Source organism: Leuciscus leuciscus (assembly GCF_965113295.1).
Source record: "Leuciscus leuciscus genome assembly, chromosome: 18".
Lineage (NCBI taxonomy): Eukaryota > Metazoa > Chordata > Actinopteri > Cypriniformes > Leuciscidae > Leuciscus > Leuciscus leuciscus.
Genome location: NC_138742.1, coordinates 16015392 through 16034931, shown reverse-complemented (window position 1 = coordinate 16034931; position 19540 = coordinate 16015392). Strand labels below are relative to the sequence as shown.

General features: G+C 36.2%; 2 protein-coding genes across 2 annotated transcripts in view; one reads left to right on the top strand and one right to left on the bottom strand.

Moving 5' to 3' along the window:
• Positions 1–2106: 2106 nt before the first annotated feature.
• olfml3a (olfactomedin-like 3a) lies at positions 2107–10941 on the top strand. Its single transcript, XM_082144548.1, has 3 exons — positions 2107–2406; positions 5777–6059; positions 7684–10941. Exons 1-3 carry the CDS (start codon positions 2296–2298, stop codon positions 8472–8474), a joined length of 1185 nt encoding a protein of 394 aa, XP_082000674.1. The 5' UTR covers positions 2107–2295; the 3' UTR covers positions 8475–10941.
• Positions 10756–19540, bottom strand: part of syt6a (synaptotagmin VIa) — a 39943-nt gene continuing 31158 nt past the window's right edge. Inside the window, exons 5-7 of the mRNA XM_082144547.1 lie at positions 18464–18635; positions 13885–14035; positions 10756–12577 (exon numbers count right to left, since the gene is read on the bottom strand). Of these exons, the coding sequence (XP_082000673.1) occupies positions 12506–12577; positions 13885–14035; positions 18464–18635 (395 nt within the window). The 3' untranslated portion in view covers positions 10756–12505. The remainder of the gene's footprint in view (positions 12578–13884; positions 14036–18463; positions 18636–19540) is intronic.

The window sequence follows — 19540 nt, the reverse complement described above, 5'->3', positions numbered from 1 at the left end:
CTGAATTTTCAGCATCATTACTCCAGTCTTTAGTGTCACATGATCCTTCAGAAATCATTCTAATATGCTGATTGTATTATCAATGATGGAAACAGTCGTGCTGCTTAATATAACCTGTGATACTTTTTCAGGGTTCTATGATGAATAAAAAGTAAAAAAAATAATACAAATAAAACAGCATTTATTTAAAATAGAAATCTTTTGTAACAATATATAGCGTTGAAAATGTTTAGGGTCAGTAATTTTTTTTTTTTTTTTTTTTAGAAATGAATACTTTTATTCAACAAGGATGTATTACATTTATAAAAGGTGATGGTAAAGATTTATGTTGCCAGAAAAGATTTCTATTTTGAATAAATGCTGTTCTTTTAAACTTTCTATTCATCAATGAATGCTGAAAAAAGTATCACAGCTTATAAGAAAATATTAAGCAGCACAACTGTTTCCAACATTGATAATAACTGAGTATTAAATCAGCATTTTAGAATGATTTCATGGATCATGTGACACTGTAGACTGGAGTAATCTTGCTGAAAATTCAGCCTTGCATTACAGAAATAAATTATATTATAACGTATATATATATATATATATAATATTTAATGTGTGTGTGTGTGTGTGTGTGTGTGTGTGTATGTGTGTGTTTAGCAACACATCTGGTCAATGACATAACATCTGTCTGATTGCTCAACAGGGTTCGTGGCCTCCGGTCTGCAACCAACTGAGAGCGTTGCCATGACGACACCAGCTGCACAAGTGAGATAAAAATAGTATGAAAATCAGAAATACATGAAAAGGTTAAAACATAATTGATGTGATTCCATATATCTCATATTTAATGTATTAATGAATTTGTTTTGGATGTGGGCTTAATGTGGAATGGTTACAGAAATATGTTAATTACAACATAAGACAAAAAACCTTCAGTCTATTTCTGTTGTGTTTGTGGAGTATTTCCTCTTTATTCAGGTTCTTGCACGTTATGTTAGTTTTCCTCAGTTACACATATTGTAGTGACAAGTGTTGAATTCAGAAATTTTTGTCCTTGGATATATTGAGCTCAGTTGATAGCTCATCTGTCTGTCAAAACAAAAGGTCAGTTTCTTCACTCACTTTACATGAAGAGCACATCGACGGACACATGATAAAAGGTTAAACCTCTGAGAATGAAGAAGGTAAAAAGCTTCTTTTTTTTTATTCACAGTATTGAGCCATTCTTTCCTAACAACATTCTTCTGTTTTAAGGACTTTTCTTTTGAGAATTAAGCTAAATTTACTTTGTTGGTGATGAAGAGAGATTTAATCAAAGTATCCAAAAAATGCAATATGTGAATAATATTCACTCTGCATAATTCAGTTTGACTTTCAAGGGATTTTCAATTGCATTTTACTTTAAATAAACCAAGTGCCCTTTCACTGGTATTTGCATAACCAGGATGATTTGATTTCCTTATCCATGTATGATAAGTTTGTGATTAAGCGAACACGATGAAGGTTTAACTTTTGGATGGAGGTTTGACAGTTAGAAATTGGATTCTTGCTCATCTCAGAACAAATTGCTTTGTCATATTGAACTACTTCAACCACTATTTAAACCAATTTGTTGAATAAAGTTGCGTCCAAATAATTTGTGCATATGTAGCCAACAGACTGTAATACACTCTTAAAAATAAAGGTTCTTTAATTGGCATAAATGGTTCTATGAAGAAAGTTTTACATCAATGGAAACATTCCATTGCACAAAAGGTTATTTATAGTGAAAAAATGTTCTCCAGATTATTCTGTGAAGAAAATAAAAATATTCTTCACACTAAGGTTCTTTTAAGAACTGTTCACAGAAAGGTTCTTTGGAGAATCCAAAATGGTTCTTCTATTGCATCGCTACGTATATAAAACATATATACTATATTGCATAAAACTCTCTTTTGGAAACTTTCTTTTTAAGAGTGTACTTTTATTACAAAACTGCTGACATGTTTCTTGTAGACATTAGTAGATTTTTACTGTACTTCAGTGACTTCATCTTTCAGGCACACTACATGCTTCTCTTTTGAGGACGGAGAGAGGCCAGAGATACATGGCTCCTCCCCTCAGTGTAAGTAAAAACATTCCAGCCAAGTGAGAGAGCCAGCGAATATGAAACCCTGGAAGTCTCTGATTCCGGTCCCTTCTCCTTGTGAGCACTCACACGCTTACTAGAGGACAAGGACGCCCCATAAGAAGCTGCAGCACATCTTTTTTGAGACTTCTTTAGTTTTGTGGAGTACCTGAAAGCGTCCCTTATCCAAAGCCACCATGAAAGCCACCATATTTTTCATTCTCTTGACTGTATTGGCTCATTCCAGAGGCCAGTACCACTACCAGGGCCTGATGAACTATCTGGAAAACAGGATGATTGCTATGGAGGTAAGATCATTTTGGTTCATCTGGCCACGTCTCAATATACTGTCTGCAGTTCTGCTAGTTTTCAGCCATTTTACAGAGACGTCCACTTTTCTAGGAATACGTCAAAACTCTGAAACCATGCTAATTCTGAGAGTTCTTTACATTTATTCAACTCGACAACACTTGAAAATGTTGGCAATATCTGTAGCACTGTTTGTTCAAAGTGAGAGTACACACACTCTGAAGTAACTTCTCAAACCAAAGAACCATAGCTTAGATCAACAGACAAAACAAAAAGTCTTCATCTAAGCAAGTGCTGGCTCACATTTACTTAAGATTTAAGTCTTAAGTAAATGGAGACTTAAATCTTCATTACTTTTGAAGAAAGTAATGAAGATTTAAGTAGTTTTACTTTTTTTGGTAACACTTTATTACATGTAGTTACTATAGTAATAACGATCTAATCCTAACCATAACCCTATAGTAAGTGCACATAGTTAGTTAATATTACTCCGTTATGTATAATTACACTGTAACAAAGACACCTTAAAATAAACTGTAACCCTTTTTTTCTTGAGTGAAGTTGTACCCCAGTGCAGAGAAACATTTTCTTGATTGACAGAATAGTTTATCTCAGCATTGTTGTTCAGTGAAGCTGTACTGAAAAAATTCTTACACTGATTCAATAAGCAAAATAATTACTCATGATTAAGTATACACTTCATTAGAATAATGAATTTATTCTGTCAATTTACTGTCATAATTTCTGTCATATGCAGACAGGACTTGATTACCTGAATCAGCAGGAGTCCACTGAACATGCTGTGACTCTTAAAATGTGTGTGATTTTTTTTTTCTTTTGAATTTATTTATTAAACGATAGCCTCTTGAGATGCAACATCTCGTTTTCAAGAGGGTCCTATAAACACGAATACAGAATACAAAAGACAAATCATAAGCAGAAATAATAAATAACAACATTACAGATACACCTACAAACTCACCAACTCACACCGACCCATCACACTAACCTACGTTTTTTACTCAAAGTTAAATAAATAAATGAGAAACTATGATATTTTAACAGATAAACAAATGAACAAAGGGTTGAAGTTAACTTAAAAATTTAAAGCATAAACAAGTTGTTTTAAGATATAGAGCTAGAGATGATCTGAAAAAGTGAAAAGAAGTTTCACTCAAGGAAAGAGGAAGATTATTCCAGTCCCATGGCGCTTTATATTGAAACGTTCTACGTCCAACTTCTTTATAAATTCTGGGTATAAAGAAAAAGGGGGTATTGCATGTGTCTGAGTGGATATGAAGATCTGCATGGAATTAGATATGATTTTAAATATGAGAGGGACAGTTAAAATAAACACATTTGAAGATAAACTGAACCCAGTGGAATTGCCTTCTTGATTTAAGTTGCAACCAGTTAAGTGATTCATACATTAAACAATGATGAGTTCTATAAGGACACCTCAAAACAAATCTACAAAGCGAGTTAACTACAACATTAAGGGGCATTAGATTGGTGCCAATGGTATTCTGATAAACAATGTCAGCATAATCAATAATAGGCAGTATCATCTGAGAGATTAATCTTTTTCTGACAGGAAGAGTGAAACAATTAATAGAACGGTACAGTGAGTTTAGACAGCCATATGATCTTTTAGTAATAAAGTCAATATGTGGTTTAAATGAAAGTTCCGGATCAATCCAGAGTCCAAGATGTTTAAATGAGTCAACCTTCTCAAGAAGGGTCCTGTTATTGAAATTAATTTGTAACTCCGAGGAGTAAACACGACGAGTTCCGAACAACATGCAACATGACTTCTTCCTATTCAGTATAAGTTTGTTACTATGAAGCCATTTTTGTACCAGGTTGAAGTCAGACTGTAAGGAATTCTGAATTTGTAATAGATCTGAGTTAGAGGTGTAAATAACAGTGTCATCAGCATACAGATGAACAAAAGAATTAGAGCACATTTGATGTAAGTCATTAATAAAAATAGTAAAAAGAAGTCCTAACGTGGAGCCTTGTGGAACACCCTTATTAACAAGTAAATAGTCGGACTGGCAACCCTAAAAAACAACACACTGTCGTCTACTATGAAGATAGGAGTTAAACCAAAGAAGAGCATTTTGATTCAAACCAATAGAGTAGAGCTTATCAAGAAGAAGAAGATAGTGATCAACCGAATCAAAAGCCTTAGTAAGATCAATAAAGATTGCACCTGTAAATTGAGATTCATCAAAGGATGACAACACATCATTTGTGAACTTCAGTAGAGCGGTAGTAGTGGAAAAATGCGGTCTAAATCCAGATTGTGATGGAGATAAAATGTTGAATTGACTTATATACTTTGATAATTGATTAAAAATAAGTTTCTCAAATTTTTTTGCAGTAGTACAAATAATAGAAATTGGACGAAAATTGTTCATATCAGATCTATCACCATCTTTGAAAAGAGGAGTAACTCTTGCACATTTCTCCTAATTACTGCTTATTAATAGTTAGTAAGGTAGTTGTTAAGTTTAGGCATGAGGTGGGATTAGGGATGTAGAATATGGTCATGCAGAATAAAGCCATTAATATGTGCTTAATAAGTACTAATAAACAGCCAATATCATAGTAATATGCATGTTATATGAGCAACTAGTTTATAGTGAGGATTGGACCCTGATCTAAAGTGTAACTGTTTTTTGTTTTTTATTAATATTTATGGAGCAAAAACATTTATGAGGAACAAAGTTCGTTTTGATTCAAAATCATGCAATATTAAAGTCAGCTTGAGCAGCTAGCCTAGAGCAAAAGGCCCCTGGGGTGACCACACTGATATGGTATACATATTTAATGAAAATACTGACAATTCGGCACCATATTCAAGTACTTTACTATAGTAATATAGTATGGGAACAGTTTTGTGACATGTTCTGTACCTCCTGCAACAAGTAGGTACCTCAAATCATATCACTCATTTGGCAGTTTTTTAATAAGAATTAATAGTGAGCGTTTTTATTTAATTTTTTATTACTGATTTGTGGAACTGAAGGGCCTCGAAAATTGTAGACCCCTTCAACTCTGCAATGATTTTTCACAATTTGTTAAAAATATGTATTGAATTTTATGGTGTCCTTGACTGATAGCCTCAGACATCGCTCTGAGGTTCTCCATCTCCTGAATTCAGATACGAATTGATTTTGTCTTTGACTGGGCTAACACATGCTGTCCAGAATTACTCAACACTTCTGAACCATTATTCCCAGCAGGCCTATTCACCATTGGAATGAGTTTAACATTGGAAAGAATCTGCTGCACTTTTTGATCTGGCTGCAGAATCAGATCATCTTAAACAATTATGTGACTCAGTGTTTGTCATTTTACCAGGAACGCATTGCCTTGTGGCATGAACAGAACAACCGCTACAACTCCGACCTGAAGGAATTCAGGCAGCAGGCCGCGGACCTGTTGGAGAAGTTGGGCAAGGAGCACAGTAAACTGCGTTCCGACATGGAGGGCGCAGGAGCACGGGTAGACCGCGTGGAGCGTGAGATGGACTATATTGAAACCAAGAATCCACCTAAGCCTTGTGTGAAAGCAGCAGACAAAATGGTGGAACAGGACCCGGTTTTCAAAGAGAGGAAGAAGGAAGATTTCTTTGAGCTGTCTGGTGAGTCGGGGAAATCAGGTTTTGTAAGCTAAAGCCCAGCTTTTGATCATTTACTTTCAGTTGACATACTCTTGGTCGAGGAGATTTAGCTTACCGTTACAAAGCAGTAATTTCCAGAGTTTTTATATTTTTAAGATATTTGTATTTTATGAGAACTAGCATCCCAGTTACACTCATCAATATTGGGATTGTGCTGTAGGCCTTGTGACTGTCTCACTTGAACAGTATAATGGTAGAATTTCTGCTAATGCTCGGTTGCCTTACACTGAGGATTTATTCGTTTAGAGGAAATGTGCTGCATCTTGTTAATTAGGAAACAAGGAACAAAGAATCAAGCCAGTCAGTTCACTAGATTAGCCATTTGGCTTTTGTGGTTAAAATGTTATGCAATTGTTGTTGGGTTCTAGCCTATTTTGTTATCCAGAAGGCTGGAATCAAAGCAGATGAATGTATTTGTTTTTCATTTGCCTGTTCATCTGACAGCTTTACAGTTCATCTGTCTCCACTGAAGACAGTGTTGTTAAAAAATCCACTCTAAAGCTGAAGGCTGCAGGCAAAATTCCAGTCCATTACATTTATTTAATTCTTTTCAAACAAAATATATATTTTTATACTTTAAACACTATGGTTCAAAGGTTTGGGGTTGGTAAAACAGTAATATTGTGAATACAATACAGTAAAACAGTAATATTGTAAAATTGCATCATTACTCCAGTCTTCAGTGTCACATGATCCTTCAGAAATCATTCTTAAATGCTGATTTGGTGATCAAGAAATATTTATTAATATTATACATTTTGAAAACAGTTGTGTTGCTTAATATTTTTTGTAAAAAACATCATATACATTTTTAGAATGTTTTGATGAATATAGAAAATATAAATGCACAGTATTTATTTGAAATATATATTTTTAACAATGCCTCTGCTGTTACTTTTGATAAATTGAATGTGTCATGCTGAATAAAAAATAATAATTTCTTAAAAAAATAAAATTAATTAATCCTATTACTGACTCCAAATTTTTTAACTCCAGTGTATATATTATCAAAAACATTGTGTAACAAAGAGAATTACTGGCAAGGGAATCTACAAATAAAAAGTGAATTAAAATAACATTAACATTTTCTTAATCGAATGATTGCTATAAGCTTTATTATATATTGTTTTAGAACAGCCTGACTCAATTTATTTTAATAGAGTTTCAGCTACAAATGTGACAGATCATGACAGGAGAAACTAATAAAGTTTCTAAATGTTTTCTTTGAAATGAAATATCTTAGAAATAGTTCCCAAAGGCCTGTATATTAAAATGAAGATGTATTAACAATCATGCTTGTTAAGCCCCACACAATCCTGCACATTTATAGAAGCATACATGACATTTAAGGGTGAATCTCTCGACTGTGGAGGCTTACATTAGTTTTAACTAATTTCACATTCAAGTTAACTAGGTTTATTTCTTCCATAAAGAAAAATAAGGGTTCAAACTCTATTTTTTTTCATAATGCTGTCTTCCAGTGCTTGTGCAGACTAAGCAGTCTGTATAAATTGCTTTCAGAGTTCGCAATATTAATCATAGTTTGCTCCCTGTAGACATTAATCATGTTTGTTTTCATTGACAGTGTGCGTGAACATTGTATCCCGTCTAAAAGCAATGAAGATCCTTAAAAGGTTGGGGAGCCCGAAAGGTGTCTGGACCAAAGATGCCAGGTCAGCAAAAGTCTACATCTTTAACGGCACATCCGACAACACGCTGTACGAATTCAACTCAGTGCGAGAGCTCTCTGCATCAGCAGGCGTGTCTAAAGGCAGGCAGATCACCGTTCCCACTGCTTGGAATGGGACCGGTCATGCAGTCTACGATGGCTTTCTCTATTATATCAGTGAAAGTTCAGAGCTCCAAGTTATTAAATATGACCTCAAGAATGGTTCAGTTGCAGACAGTGCAGTGCTTCCCATGGAGGACCGCAGCCCAGTGTACCAACTCAATCCAGAGACGCTGGTGGACCTGGTGGTGGATGAGGATGGGCTATGGGCACTGTATCCAGCTGGAGACACTATCAATCTTGCTAAAATGGACTCTAACTCTCTGGACATAGAACAGATGTGGGACACGGCTTGTCCAAGAAACAACGCTGAAGCTGCTTTTATTGTCTGTGGCACAGTCTATGTGGTTTACAACACCAAGCCGCCGAGCCGCTCGCGTGTGCAGTGTGTGTTCGATGTGAATGACATGGTTAGCAGCGGCGAAGCCCCTCTGATTTATTTCCCCAGGCGCTACGGGGCCCATTCCAGCCTCAAATACAATCCTGAGGAGCGGCAGCTCTATGCATGGGATGATGGGTACCAGATTCTGTATAAACTAGCGCTGAAGAAGAAGCTATGGGCGGTAATGCCACCACCTGAGGAATAGTGGACCTCTTACGTTCTTAAAGGGCTTTATTTTCCTGGCTACAAAACATTACTGAAAATGAAAATCCTGTCATCATTTACTCTCCTTCATGTTGTCCGTATGACTTTTTTTCTTCCATGGAACTCAAATGGAAAAATGTTGAAGAATAAATGACAACCGAGACTGCAATATTAGTGTCGGCCCAGATCCGGCCCACATCTGGTACGCATGGAATCCACATGTACCAGATGTGGTCCGGATCTGGGCCGACACTATGTTGCTTTCTGGGAATGGATGAGGATTGAGGCATTCAAACGTCAAAAAGGACTCAAAACCACCATAAAAGTAATCTTCTCTGAGTCAGAACTTTTAAATGAATTGGCTAATCCAGTTCACAAAACCGGCCTGAATGATTTGTTCACGACTGAATCTGTTCTCAAGTTCAATTCACTGATTCAGTTATTCAGTTGCAGCAGTTAAAGGGATACTCCACTTTTTTGGGGAAATAGGCTCATTTTACAACTCCCCCAGAGTTAAACAGTTCTACCGTTTTCGAATCCATTCAGCCGATCTCCGGGTCTGGCGGTACCACTTTTAGCATAGCTTAGCATAGATCATTGAATCGGACAGGACCATTAGCATCTCTCTCAAAAAAATGACCAAAGAGTTTCGATATTTTTCCTATTTAAAACTTGACTCTTCTGTAGTTACATCGTGTACTAAGACCGACGGAAAATGAAAAGTTGCGATTTTCTAGGCTGATAGGGCTAGGAACTATACTCTCATTCCTGCGTAATAATCAAGAAACTCTGCTGCCATACCATGAGTCCAGCAGGCGTAATGATATGACGCATCGCCTGAAAATAGTCCCCAGCTCGGTAACTTCCAACGTGACCGGGACTAAGTTTGTCTAACCTATTAGACCTATTTTCAGGCGCTGCGTCATTTCATTACGCCTGCTGGACTCATGGTACAGCAGCAAAGTTTCTTGATTATTACGCAGGAATGAGAGTATAGTTCCTAGCCATATCAGCCTAGAAAATCGCAACTTTACATTTTCCGTCGGTCTTAGTACACGATGTAACTACAGAAGAGTCAAGTTTTAAATAGGAAAAATATAGAAACTCTTTGGTCATTTTTTGAGAGAGATGCTAATGGTCTTGTCCGATTCAATGATCTATGCTAAAAGATGGTACCGCCAGACCCGGAGATCGGCTGAATGGATTCGAAAACGGTAAACTCAACTGTTTAACTCTGGGGGATGTTGTAAAATGAGCCTATTTCCAAAAAAAGTGGAGTATCCCTTTAAAGGCTCACTGAATTATCTGTTAATGTTAAACAACTTAAATTTGGTTCTAATTCTCACATAAAGCTATCGTGACTTTTTGTGAAAAAACAAACAAACAAAAAATTTAATAAAAATATTAATCTGAAGTTGAATGATGGTTTTAATTACCTGTACCTGATTAATGCTGTAATTTGAACTACTCTTTTTCTACAGTACAGAATTCATTTTAAACTTGATTAGTTATTATATGACTTCATAAGACTTGAAATATAGTGGCTTATATATTTGGAACGACATGAGGGCAAGTAAATGATGGCAAATGTTTAATTTTTGGGTGAACTAATCCTTTACCTTTATCAACACACAAATATATTGCTTTTGTTGCACATTTTATAAAAAAATATGAGACAATATGCAGTCTCTATAATGTAACCCACTATTTGTGATTTGATGACAGAAGTTCCCAAGAGTGAAAGAGAAGCAACTCTGTCCTTGAAATGGCTGAAACAACATTTTATTTTGGCATTTTTGAAATACAAGAACCTTTTCAAACATTACAAGTTATATTGCAAGTACAAATGATCAATACAAAATTAGAAAGTTGCTCAGATTCACAAGGGGGCAGAAACAGGTTGTTAAAACACCAGCACACAAGAGTTAGTGATGAGGTAAAGAACCAGATCTAAACCTTATTAACTTTACATTCACCTACAGAAACACACTTTATATTATCTGAGTATTACAACATTGGTGATATTGTAAAAACAGGACCAAAAAGTTTGTCACTTTGTCACAACCATTTCTTCAACAAATTGACTTTTTTGACAGAATTTTTAAAGATTCTGTTACAATATGAAATCTATATATAAATGTAAAGCTTAACAGTTACCCTATGAGATGATGGAGGGCATTATGTAAAATAGCCCAAGTGCCATGTATATTTCAAGATATTTCAACACCACCAACTGGAGCGTAAAGTCATTCATCATCTGACAATGAACTGCCTGCATAGGGTTTATTTTTATTTTTTATCTTTTTCATCTTTGTGACAGATGTTATGTGCACTTGAATGGTCTGTCTTTTCTTATTTGAAACATATAGTCAAAATGTCCAGGACTCAGAAGGGAAGCCCTGAAATAATTCAGTCATTTCTGTGCATTTATGCAACTTATTTCCAGCATATGCATTACATTATGTTTTGTTTTTTTAAATGACATGAGAATATACTGCAATAATCATAATTTATCGTTTTGCTGGGGTTTGCCTGAGCATCTCTTTCTGCTAAATTTAAATTCCAAGTTAAATTGTGTTGAATGAATGTAAAACAAAACAGAGAAACCACAGGGATAAACAAATAAAATATTGCGGGCAATGGAAGTTGTTAAGACATTTATGACATTAACAATTTAAAAAATAACATTATTATTTTCACTGCTCTGTTGAGCATTACATATTATAAAAATAACACTTGCACAAGATGGCATGACTTTTTTTAGACTTACTTAGTTGACAGTTATGGAATTGTTTGGTTATGCAGATATTACCATGTTACAGTTCTGCTGGATACAGACTGTACAGTGCCACATTATTTTATGCACATCCTTTCAAATATCCCTAATTTTTTACAAATAATTGTTGTGAAATAAAATAAAAATATGAATCTGAAGATGTATGATAGTTATTTTATGTAATGTCGACCCTGCTCTTTTAAACAGTACAGAATATGAATATATTTTATAAGTCTGAGCATACATTGTTTACTCCAGACATTTTTCCAGACAAAATATGGAAAACTTTGACAGTACAATATAACTCAATAAAATTATGTCAAAAGATGAATGAGATGTCAGCGTTAGACTATTAAAACAACAGTGAATACAGTACAACCCACATAAATCAAGACAGATCTCTATGGATATTTCAGCACTTTTACCTTAAATGCCCAGTTTTGTACCTGGTCTTGACGATGAATATTATTTTAATCACGTAAATGTATTCAGCTACATGTGAAGTGTTTTTGTGTGTGAACAGGAAGTTCTTTACATGTAAACCATCTGTGTTTCATCAAGAGATTACTGGATAGGAAAAGTTTGTTGTGCTCTGATATATATATATAGTCTCTTTTTACACATAACATTTATACAACATCTATAAACCGCTAAATATTTCAAAAAGTACACCTTCACACAGGTTTTGACAGAGAACATAGTTTGTTTGTAGTAGCCAATAGCACATGACAAATCCGTTTGCGTTCTCTTTTTCGCACTCGCACAAAACATTGTCCTTTTCCCTCAATATTTTATATAGGCTACCAACTTTTTTGACTTCATTCTTAGGACTTCCAATATTTAATCTTTCATCCACAAAGACCTTTGTAGCATTGTGTGGAAACTTCTGTTTGCACGTAGACCGCTTGCAGAATAGCGCATCGGATTTCAAATGCTTCAGGAAAATTCATATTGGAAAGAAACATCTCTGACGATACCAAGCTATACTAGGAACACAAGTTGGCTTTGTAGAGTATTCTAGGTACAAAGGTTTGTACAACACTTCCAAGAATTGACTGAGGATCATAAGGACTGGAAGAGCTTGAACATGAGGAACATCGGGGCAAAGATAGTAGGGTCTGATCTTAGATCAACGTTTGGGAACCATCTAAATCAACCCGTAGGTAACGTGAAAGTAGCAGGGCTCTTGTTTTCATCGGACAGACAAATGGACTACAGCGAGAATGCCGAGCCTGTAGGTTTACATATGGCTCTGATCAAGGGCTGGCAGGAGGTTTGGGGGAGGGACAAGACCCCTGACTGTCAAAACTGGCGGTTCTAGTTTTCCACTGTAAGAAAAGACACATGAAAAACCCATCAATGAGAGCATTTAAGAGTAGAAGCAGCACAGCAGAAGAGTGAGCAAATATTGCTCAGAAGACACTGTGGTTGGATGAAACTGATGTATCTAAAGTTATATTACAAGTTAAACATATTTGTTATTTTTTGTTAATTATTTTCTATGTAAAAATAAATATCATGCTTTTAATTAATGCAAATCCAAACACATCTAATCACGTTCCACTTAAGCAAACTGCATAAATGAGGCTACAAATGAAATAACTAATTAATCCTCAGCCTGATTTTTCTCATGCTTTTATGTAATTATTTGCACATCACGGTATATTACAGTTGTAAAAATGAGAATTATCATTCATTTGTTGAATAGCCTGTTTCTCATACACTAGCAGAAAACTTATCTGGCACACTAATTTATACAGTACAAACTTAATTAAAATTAACAATAATTTCAATAATGGTGACTTCCAATAAAACATCATTTAACTCGAAACAGAAACACAACCATACCCCTTTAAAAATGACCAAAAACAATGCCTTACAATCTAAGCCACCAATTATTTCTCAGGTCTACTTAATATTCAGATAAAAGAGTGTGTGGCCACGCCCCCAAACACAATGCATAGATGCCCAGACCGGACCACAGCTGAAACAGTGGGGTTTTTTAAGATTCATTTTGAATGAATTGCCAACTTTGTTCAAAATAAAGACAATATTTATTATTATATTTAACAGAAGAAATTTAAGTAAATTGAACGAAGAGAGCAAAATGTGTAACTTAACCAAATAATTTTTTATCCCCTCATGATTAACTCTTGACCACATTTCAGAAAAGGGGACAGCATTTCAGTGTGTGAATTAAAATCAGCACTGACATATTCCACTCATGTATTATTCATGAAGCACAGTACAAGTTTGAGGATGTGACTAGAGGGATCTGAATATTTACAAAGAGAGATTGGCGAGTAGTCAGAAATGAATTCTGAAAATGCAATTTGCATTAAAAAAAAACAGTTCTTAGTTCTATATAAACCAAGGGGGTGTCCAAACTCGGCCCTGGAGGGTCACTGTCCTGCAGAGTTTTGCTCCAACTTGCCACAACACACCTGTCTGAAAGTTTTTAGTATGCCTATAAGACCTTTATTAGCTGGTTCAAGTGTGTTTAATTGGGGTTGGAGCTAAACTCTGCATGACAGAGGCCTTCCAGGAGACACCCCTGATATAAACACTAATTCAGAGGGTTATTATGCCTACCCTTCATGTTTATGTTTGCATTCCTGGAGGGAGGGTTACTTACCACTTTTTCTGACTTCTTAGGCTCCACCAGGGAGTGCCAGTGTGCAATTGGCTTACGGGGGTATGTGAGCATCTCATTCCAGTGGTCTCTACCTAAACCTTCAGCACCACAGCCCAAACGGCACACACCAATTATCTCATTGTGGCCCACCCTGCAAGATAAGATTTGTTTGTTATAGAATTATGCATTGGTATATCCGTTTATTTAAGTAATCCAAATAAACACATCCACTCTGGCAATGAATAATGTAACTTAAAGTTTGCATGACCCAAAAGCATTTTGTTAACAGACAATGATATGAGTTTGCCTGCCAGTGCAACTGACCTATTTTGCAGCAAGGTATGTGTGTGAAAATATGTGCATATGTTCTGAATCAAAGAGAGCAGCTGAAGTGCCACAGGATAAAGAAATCAACATACAGTACATTTACCTCAGTGGTGCTGAACTTTATGCGAGTCCTTTTGTGAACACAAGGAAGATAATTACGAAATAGCAGTTCCTGACATCTAATCATGTGTGTGTTCTTGTCTTGGACACTGACTGCTCGAGGCTTGAGAATGTTGGGTAAAATGTATGCACCCGGTTCTTTGAGCAGTTACCCAGCTGTAGAGAAGTGAGCGGTGAATGCTCTGACATCTGACCTTTTCCTCTTTCTACTTAAGCACATGTACTGTACCATGTGACCATTCTGATGTCTGGTGATCCTGCTATTCTAATATATCCTGTATAGTTTGTTTCAATATTTCAATATTTCTCTGTTTGGGTTGTGTGCATTGAGTTTGATGCACAATATATTACAACCCCATTTCCAGAAAAGTTTAGTAAAATGCAATACAATAAAGAATCTTTGGTTTGTTAATTCTCTTGAACCTTATTTTAACTGACAAAAGTACAAAGGAAGGATTTCCAATGTTTTTACTGACAAAATTAATAAACACATTTTGATCTTGATGGCTGCAACACATACAAAAAAAGTTAGGACAGAGGCAAAAGGGGATAAGAATATAGAATATCCAATTTAAACTCTTTTAAAACAGTCCACAATAAGTAGGTGAATTGGTAATAGGTGAGGGTATCGTGATTGGGTATAAAAGGAGCATCTCAGTCTTTGCAAGCAAAGATGATTCATGGCTCACCACTTGGTGCTAAATACCATGAGAGAATTGTCACACAATAAAAAAATAGATACATTTCTTAATGCAAGACTGCAAAGAGTTTAGGTATTTCACCATCTACCAAAATATTGTGAAAAGATTCAGGGAATCCAGAAAAATCTCAGTACATGTAGGGCAGGGGTGCCCAATCCTGCTCTGGCTGATCACTGTCCTGGGGTGCATTTCCCGAACAACGACATCGCTGCTTAACTACCATAGTACGATGCATCGTTGAAGAAATCAACTAGCTAGTCACGACTGTTTCCTGAAACCATATTGTCGCAAAGTGGTCGTTCAACCACGTTGGTTTATGACGTCACGCATGTGTTGGCGTAATAACTTCTTTTAATGGATCTGTTTGAGATCGAATTAACGCTAGATGTTTTGCTATAAATTACAGACATGGCATCTGAGGACTATTTCTAATTTTTCTCTGTTATTTTTCTTTATTTCCAGATTCAATCATAGGCTCACAGCCGCTCGCTCTTACATAGTAGCACGTTCGCACATGCGCACTCTTCAAAAATGGTGCTTTAAATCTCTTGACAAACTAAAAGACGTAAATGACATTTATATGTATTCTAAATAAAAGACACAGGAAATGGTATTGGATGTCAGCTTATTTTGCTCAAGATAAGGATGTGTCCACATGTCATGCTAACTAGAAACTATGCTTCTAACCACAGGTCGAGAGCTGTCGTTCCAACTACATAACTCTGCGATGCTGTTTGCGAATGTTCGTTAGAACGATGGTTTCGGGAAACACTGACTCGTTGAACTATGCTGATAACGACGGAACTTGCAAACATAGTTGGCTAAGACGATGCTTTTGGGAAACGCACCCCTGCACAGTTCATCTCCAACCCTAATCAAACACACCTGAAGCAACCAAATTGAAATTGAAAATTTAAGGCAGGTGTGTTTGATTAGGGCTGGAGATGAACTGTGCAGGACAGTCAATCGGCAGGATTGAGCACCCCTGATGTAGGGCAAGGCAGGAAACCTCTGTTGAATGTGTGTGACCTTTGAGTCCTCAGAAGCCACTGCATGAGAAACCATCATGCTGCTGTGTTAAATATATCCACATGGACTCGGGAGTACTTTTGAAAATCATTTTCACTTAACACAGTCTGACGCTGCATCAAGAAATGCCGCTTGAATCTCTGTTACGCACGGTGAAAGCTATACATCAATTCTATGCAGAGATGCTGCTGAGTTCTCTGGGCCCGAGCTCATCTCAAATTATCCAAAACACAGTGGAAATGTGCTGTGGTCAGATGAATCCACGTTTCAGCTTGTTTTTGGGGGAAAATTGACATTTTCAGTTCTAAGTTTCCAAAGACAAAAGGGACCCTTCAGACTTTCATCAGCGACAGGTGCAAAAGCAAACATCTGTCATGGTAGCATCAGTGCAAACGGCAAGGGTGACTTGCATGTGTGTGAAGGTACCATTGATGTGGAGATGTATTGGGATTGTACAAAGACATATACTGCCATCAAGATGACATCTTTCCTGGGAAGCAAGACAAAGCCAGGCCTTATTCAACACGTGCTACAACAGAGTGGTTTCGTAGACACTCTACACCGCAGAAGGGATGTGCCTGCCTGCCTACAGTCCAGATCTGTCTCATATTGAAAATGTGAGAATCAGTCATGATGACCATGGACTGTTGAACAGCTGTCTTGTATCAAGCTACATTGGGCAAAAATTCCACTTGCAAAACGGCAACAATTAGTATTCTCAATCTTCAAATGATCAAAAATTTTAATTAAAAAGGAAAGGTGATGTGATAATGTGGGGAAAATGCTTCTGTCCCAACTTTTTAGAGTGTGTTGCATCCATCAATATATATATATATTTACAAAATGCATTTAAGTTGGTCAGTAAAAACTTTGGAAATGTTTTCTTTGTACTTTTGTTAGTTAAATAAAGGTTCTAGAAAATTAAACCTGATTCTTGATTTTATTGCATTTTACAAAATGTCCCAACTACTCTGGAAATGGAGTTGTATGATAATACATGAACTGTGTTAAATGTTAAAGGAATAGTTCAGCCAAAAATGAAAAGTCTCTCGTAATTTACTCACTCTCGTGTTGTCACAATTATGTTCAGAGTAGAGAATGCCATGATATTGCAGGCCAAATATATTGCCAAAGATATTGCACAGCTTCCTTTTGTGTCGACAGTTACTCCTGTTGGATGTGGTTTGTCCTAAGTGGAGGTATGCTGACATTACCCTGGATATCATTGCTCTTGATACACCACAAAGACTTGCTGTACTGGTCACATATGAGCCAGCGGGATGCGCACCAATAATTTGTCCTCTTTTAAACTCTGATATGTCTCCCATTATGCTGTGAGGATGGCAACATTTTATATACAGCTGTGCCATTGCTCTGTTTATTCAACCTTCACACTCTGCTCTTACTGATGGAGAGTAAAATCAGTGAAGATTGGCCACCAGGTCGAGCATATATAGACGTGAAACCTCCAACAGTGTTTCAGTTTCATTGTCCAACCCTGTATCGTTTCGCTTCAGAAGACATTGATTCATCCAAGTGGGGTCGTATGGATTACTGTCTGTGTTTTTTCAAGCAAAGGAGCGGAACCCATTCAATGGCATTTTATGGATGGATTATTTTCCTGACATTTTTTGTTTGTTTATCTGAAGAAAGAAAGTCATTTATACATTGGTAATGGCATGAGGGTGAGTAAATGATGAGAGAATATTTGGGTGAACTATCTCTTTAACACTGTTAAATGAAAATGTGGTCATTTTCTCATATTATTTCAAACCGGTAAAATTTCATTTGAAAATGAATAATAATAAAAATATATATTTGTTTTTCCCTATGCAATTACAAAGAACGAGGGCTGTAGTTTTCATGTTTCAAAAATCACGAAAAAAATATCATAAAAGTAAAATAGTTCATATGACCTCTGCATTACATATAAGCCTTATGAAGACAATATCTTTGTGTGTATCTTTGTCATTCGCAACATGACAGTGTTAAGGGTAATTTGTGTCATTTTCTGTTTTTGGGTGGGTTGGATGTGTTTTATTTCAGTTTCCTGTGTTTCACTTAGTTTCTATGGTTTCCCGTTTATCTGATTATTATGTGCACCTGTTATTCATTTCATTGATTGGTTTGTTTGGGTATTTCAGCTCTGTGTTTCTTTCAATTCATTATCTGTTCTCGTTGCGTTTACTCGGTTGTTCTGTTCATGTTAATTATCAAGTGTGTTCTGAGTATTTTGTTTTGAGTTTTTGTTAATAAATCATTATTGCTGCGAACAGATCCAGCTCCTTTCCTTTATTTTTGCAACCGCCGCTGACAGTGAGTCAATATTGACAGAATTTTCACTTTTGGTTCATCTGTCTCTTTAAATTTCAATGTATAAATGATAAATAGCTGTTACATACAGGTCATAGTCCATGACTGAGATGTACAAGCTGACTTGGTCCATGCTCTCGGGAGGGATGTCAAAGATAATAGCCTCATTATAAGTGGGATTCAGGGTGTTTTTCTTTGTTGTGGTCTTCTTCTTTTTGAGACGTCTCCCGTCACAAATGAGGGATACCTTCACATAGGGATCTGCTCAGAGAAAACACTGGTATTAGTTCAGATCATTTAAACGCTATTAATTTCACATTTGCAGTTTGACTTTTCATTAATTAATGTATTATTTTACTTTAATTGAAACTAGTGCATACTACAATACGTTTAATCAATCATCAACCAATAGCTTGAAGTTGATGAGAGTATTAGATGAGAAGATTAGAAATGAATGCTGGGTATCTTCATAGAGCCAACTTTGCATTCAGTGTGAATAGAAGGCCGTTGAGATTTAGAGCTTTAATGAAATGACTTGAGCGCTGATTCTAACATCAGAGCTGCATACTGATTTCCATCCCTCTCCATTATTGCGCAATTTGTCTGATCCATTTATCGTGTGCATAAGTAAGCCATAAACTACTTCCAGCTTGAGCAGAACAAATCACATGAGAAGTACTTGTTCTGACACCAAATTAGCTTGGGGCACTTCTAAACAGATATTATCCACTGCGTGTGAATAAAATTTTACTGCAAATGAAAAACGTTTACTCTTCAGCAGATAAAAGTAAAAATGTCTGGTGTGTGACACACTATCATGATAAGGGAAAACCATGATAAGTGTGAGTCATTCATGTTATTAGAGCTTAAAATTGTTCCCTGCATCACATTCGTAACGCTTCTTTAGACTGTCTGGCTTAACTCGCTCAGTGATGCTGCTGATTTACCTCTGGGAAAGTTTGTAAATATGAACAGACTCAACAGAAGCCAATTTGTAACACGAAAACATGATTAGAACGTGCTAGACGTGTGCATTAACAATATATGAGAAAATAAAAAAAGCTTTCCAGAAGCCATAAAACCAGATGGACCAATTATAGGGGAGAATGGTGCTACTTTTTACTTATGTTGTCCTCTAGGCAAGGAGAAATGAGACAGAGGTAATA

Excerpts from the sequence above, each read along its gene's own strand:
- olfml3a (XM_082144548.1), top strand. The coding sequence starts at position 2,296 with ATGAAAGCCACCATATTTTTCATTCTCTTGACTGTATTGGCTCATTCC. Across the intron at positions 2,407-5,776 it reads ACAGGATGATTGCTATGGAG|GAACGCATTGCCTTGTGGCA; the intron begins GTAAGATCATTT and ends TCATTTTACCAG. Across the intron at positions 6,060-7,683 it reads AGATTTCTTTGAGCTGTCTG|TGTGCGTGAACATTGTATCC; the intron begins GTGAGTCGGGGA and ends TTTCATTGACAG.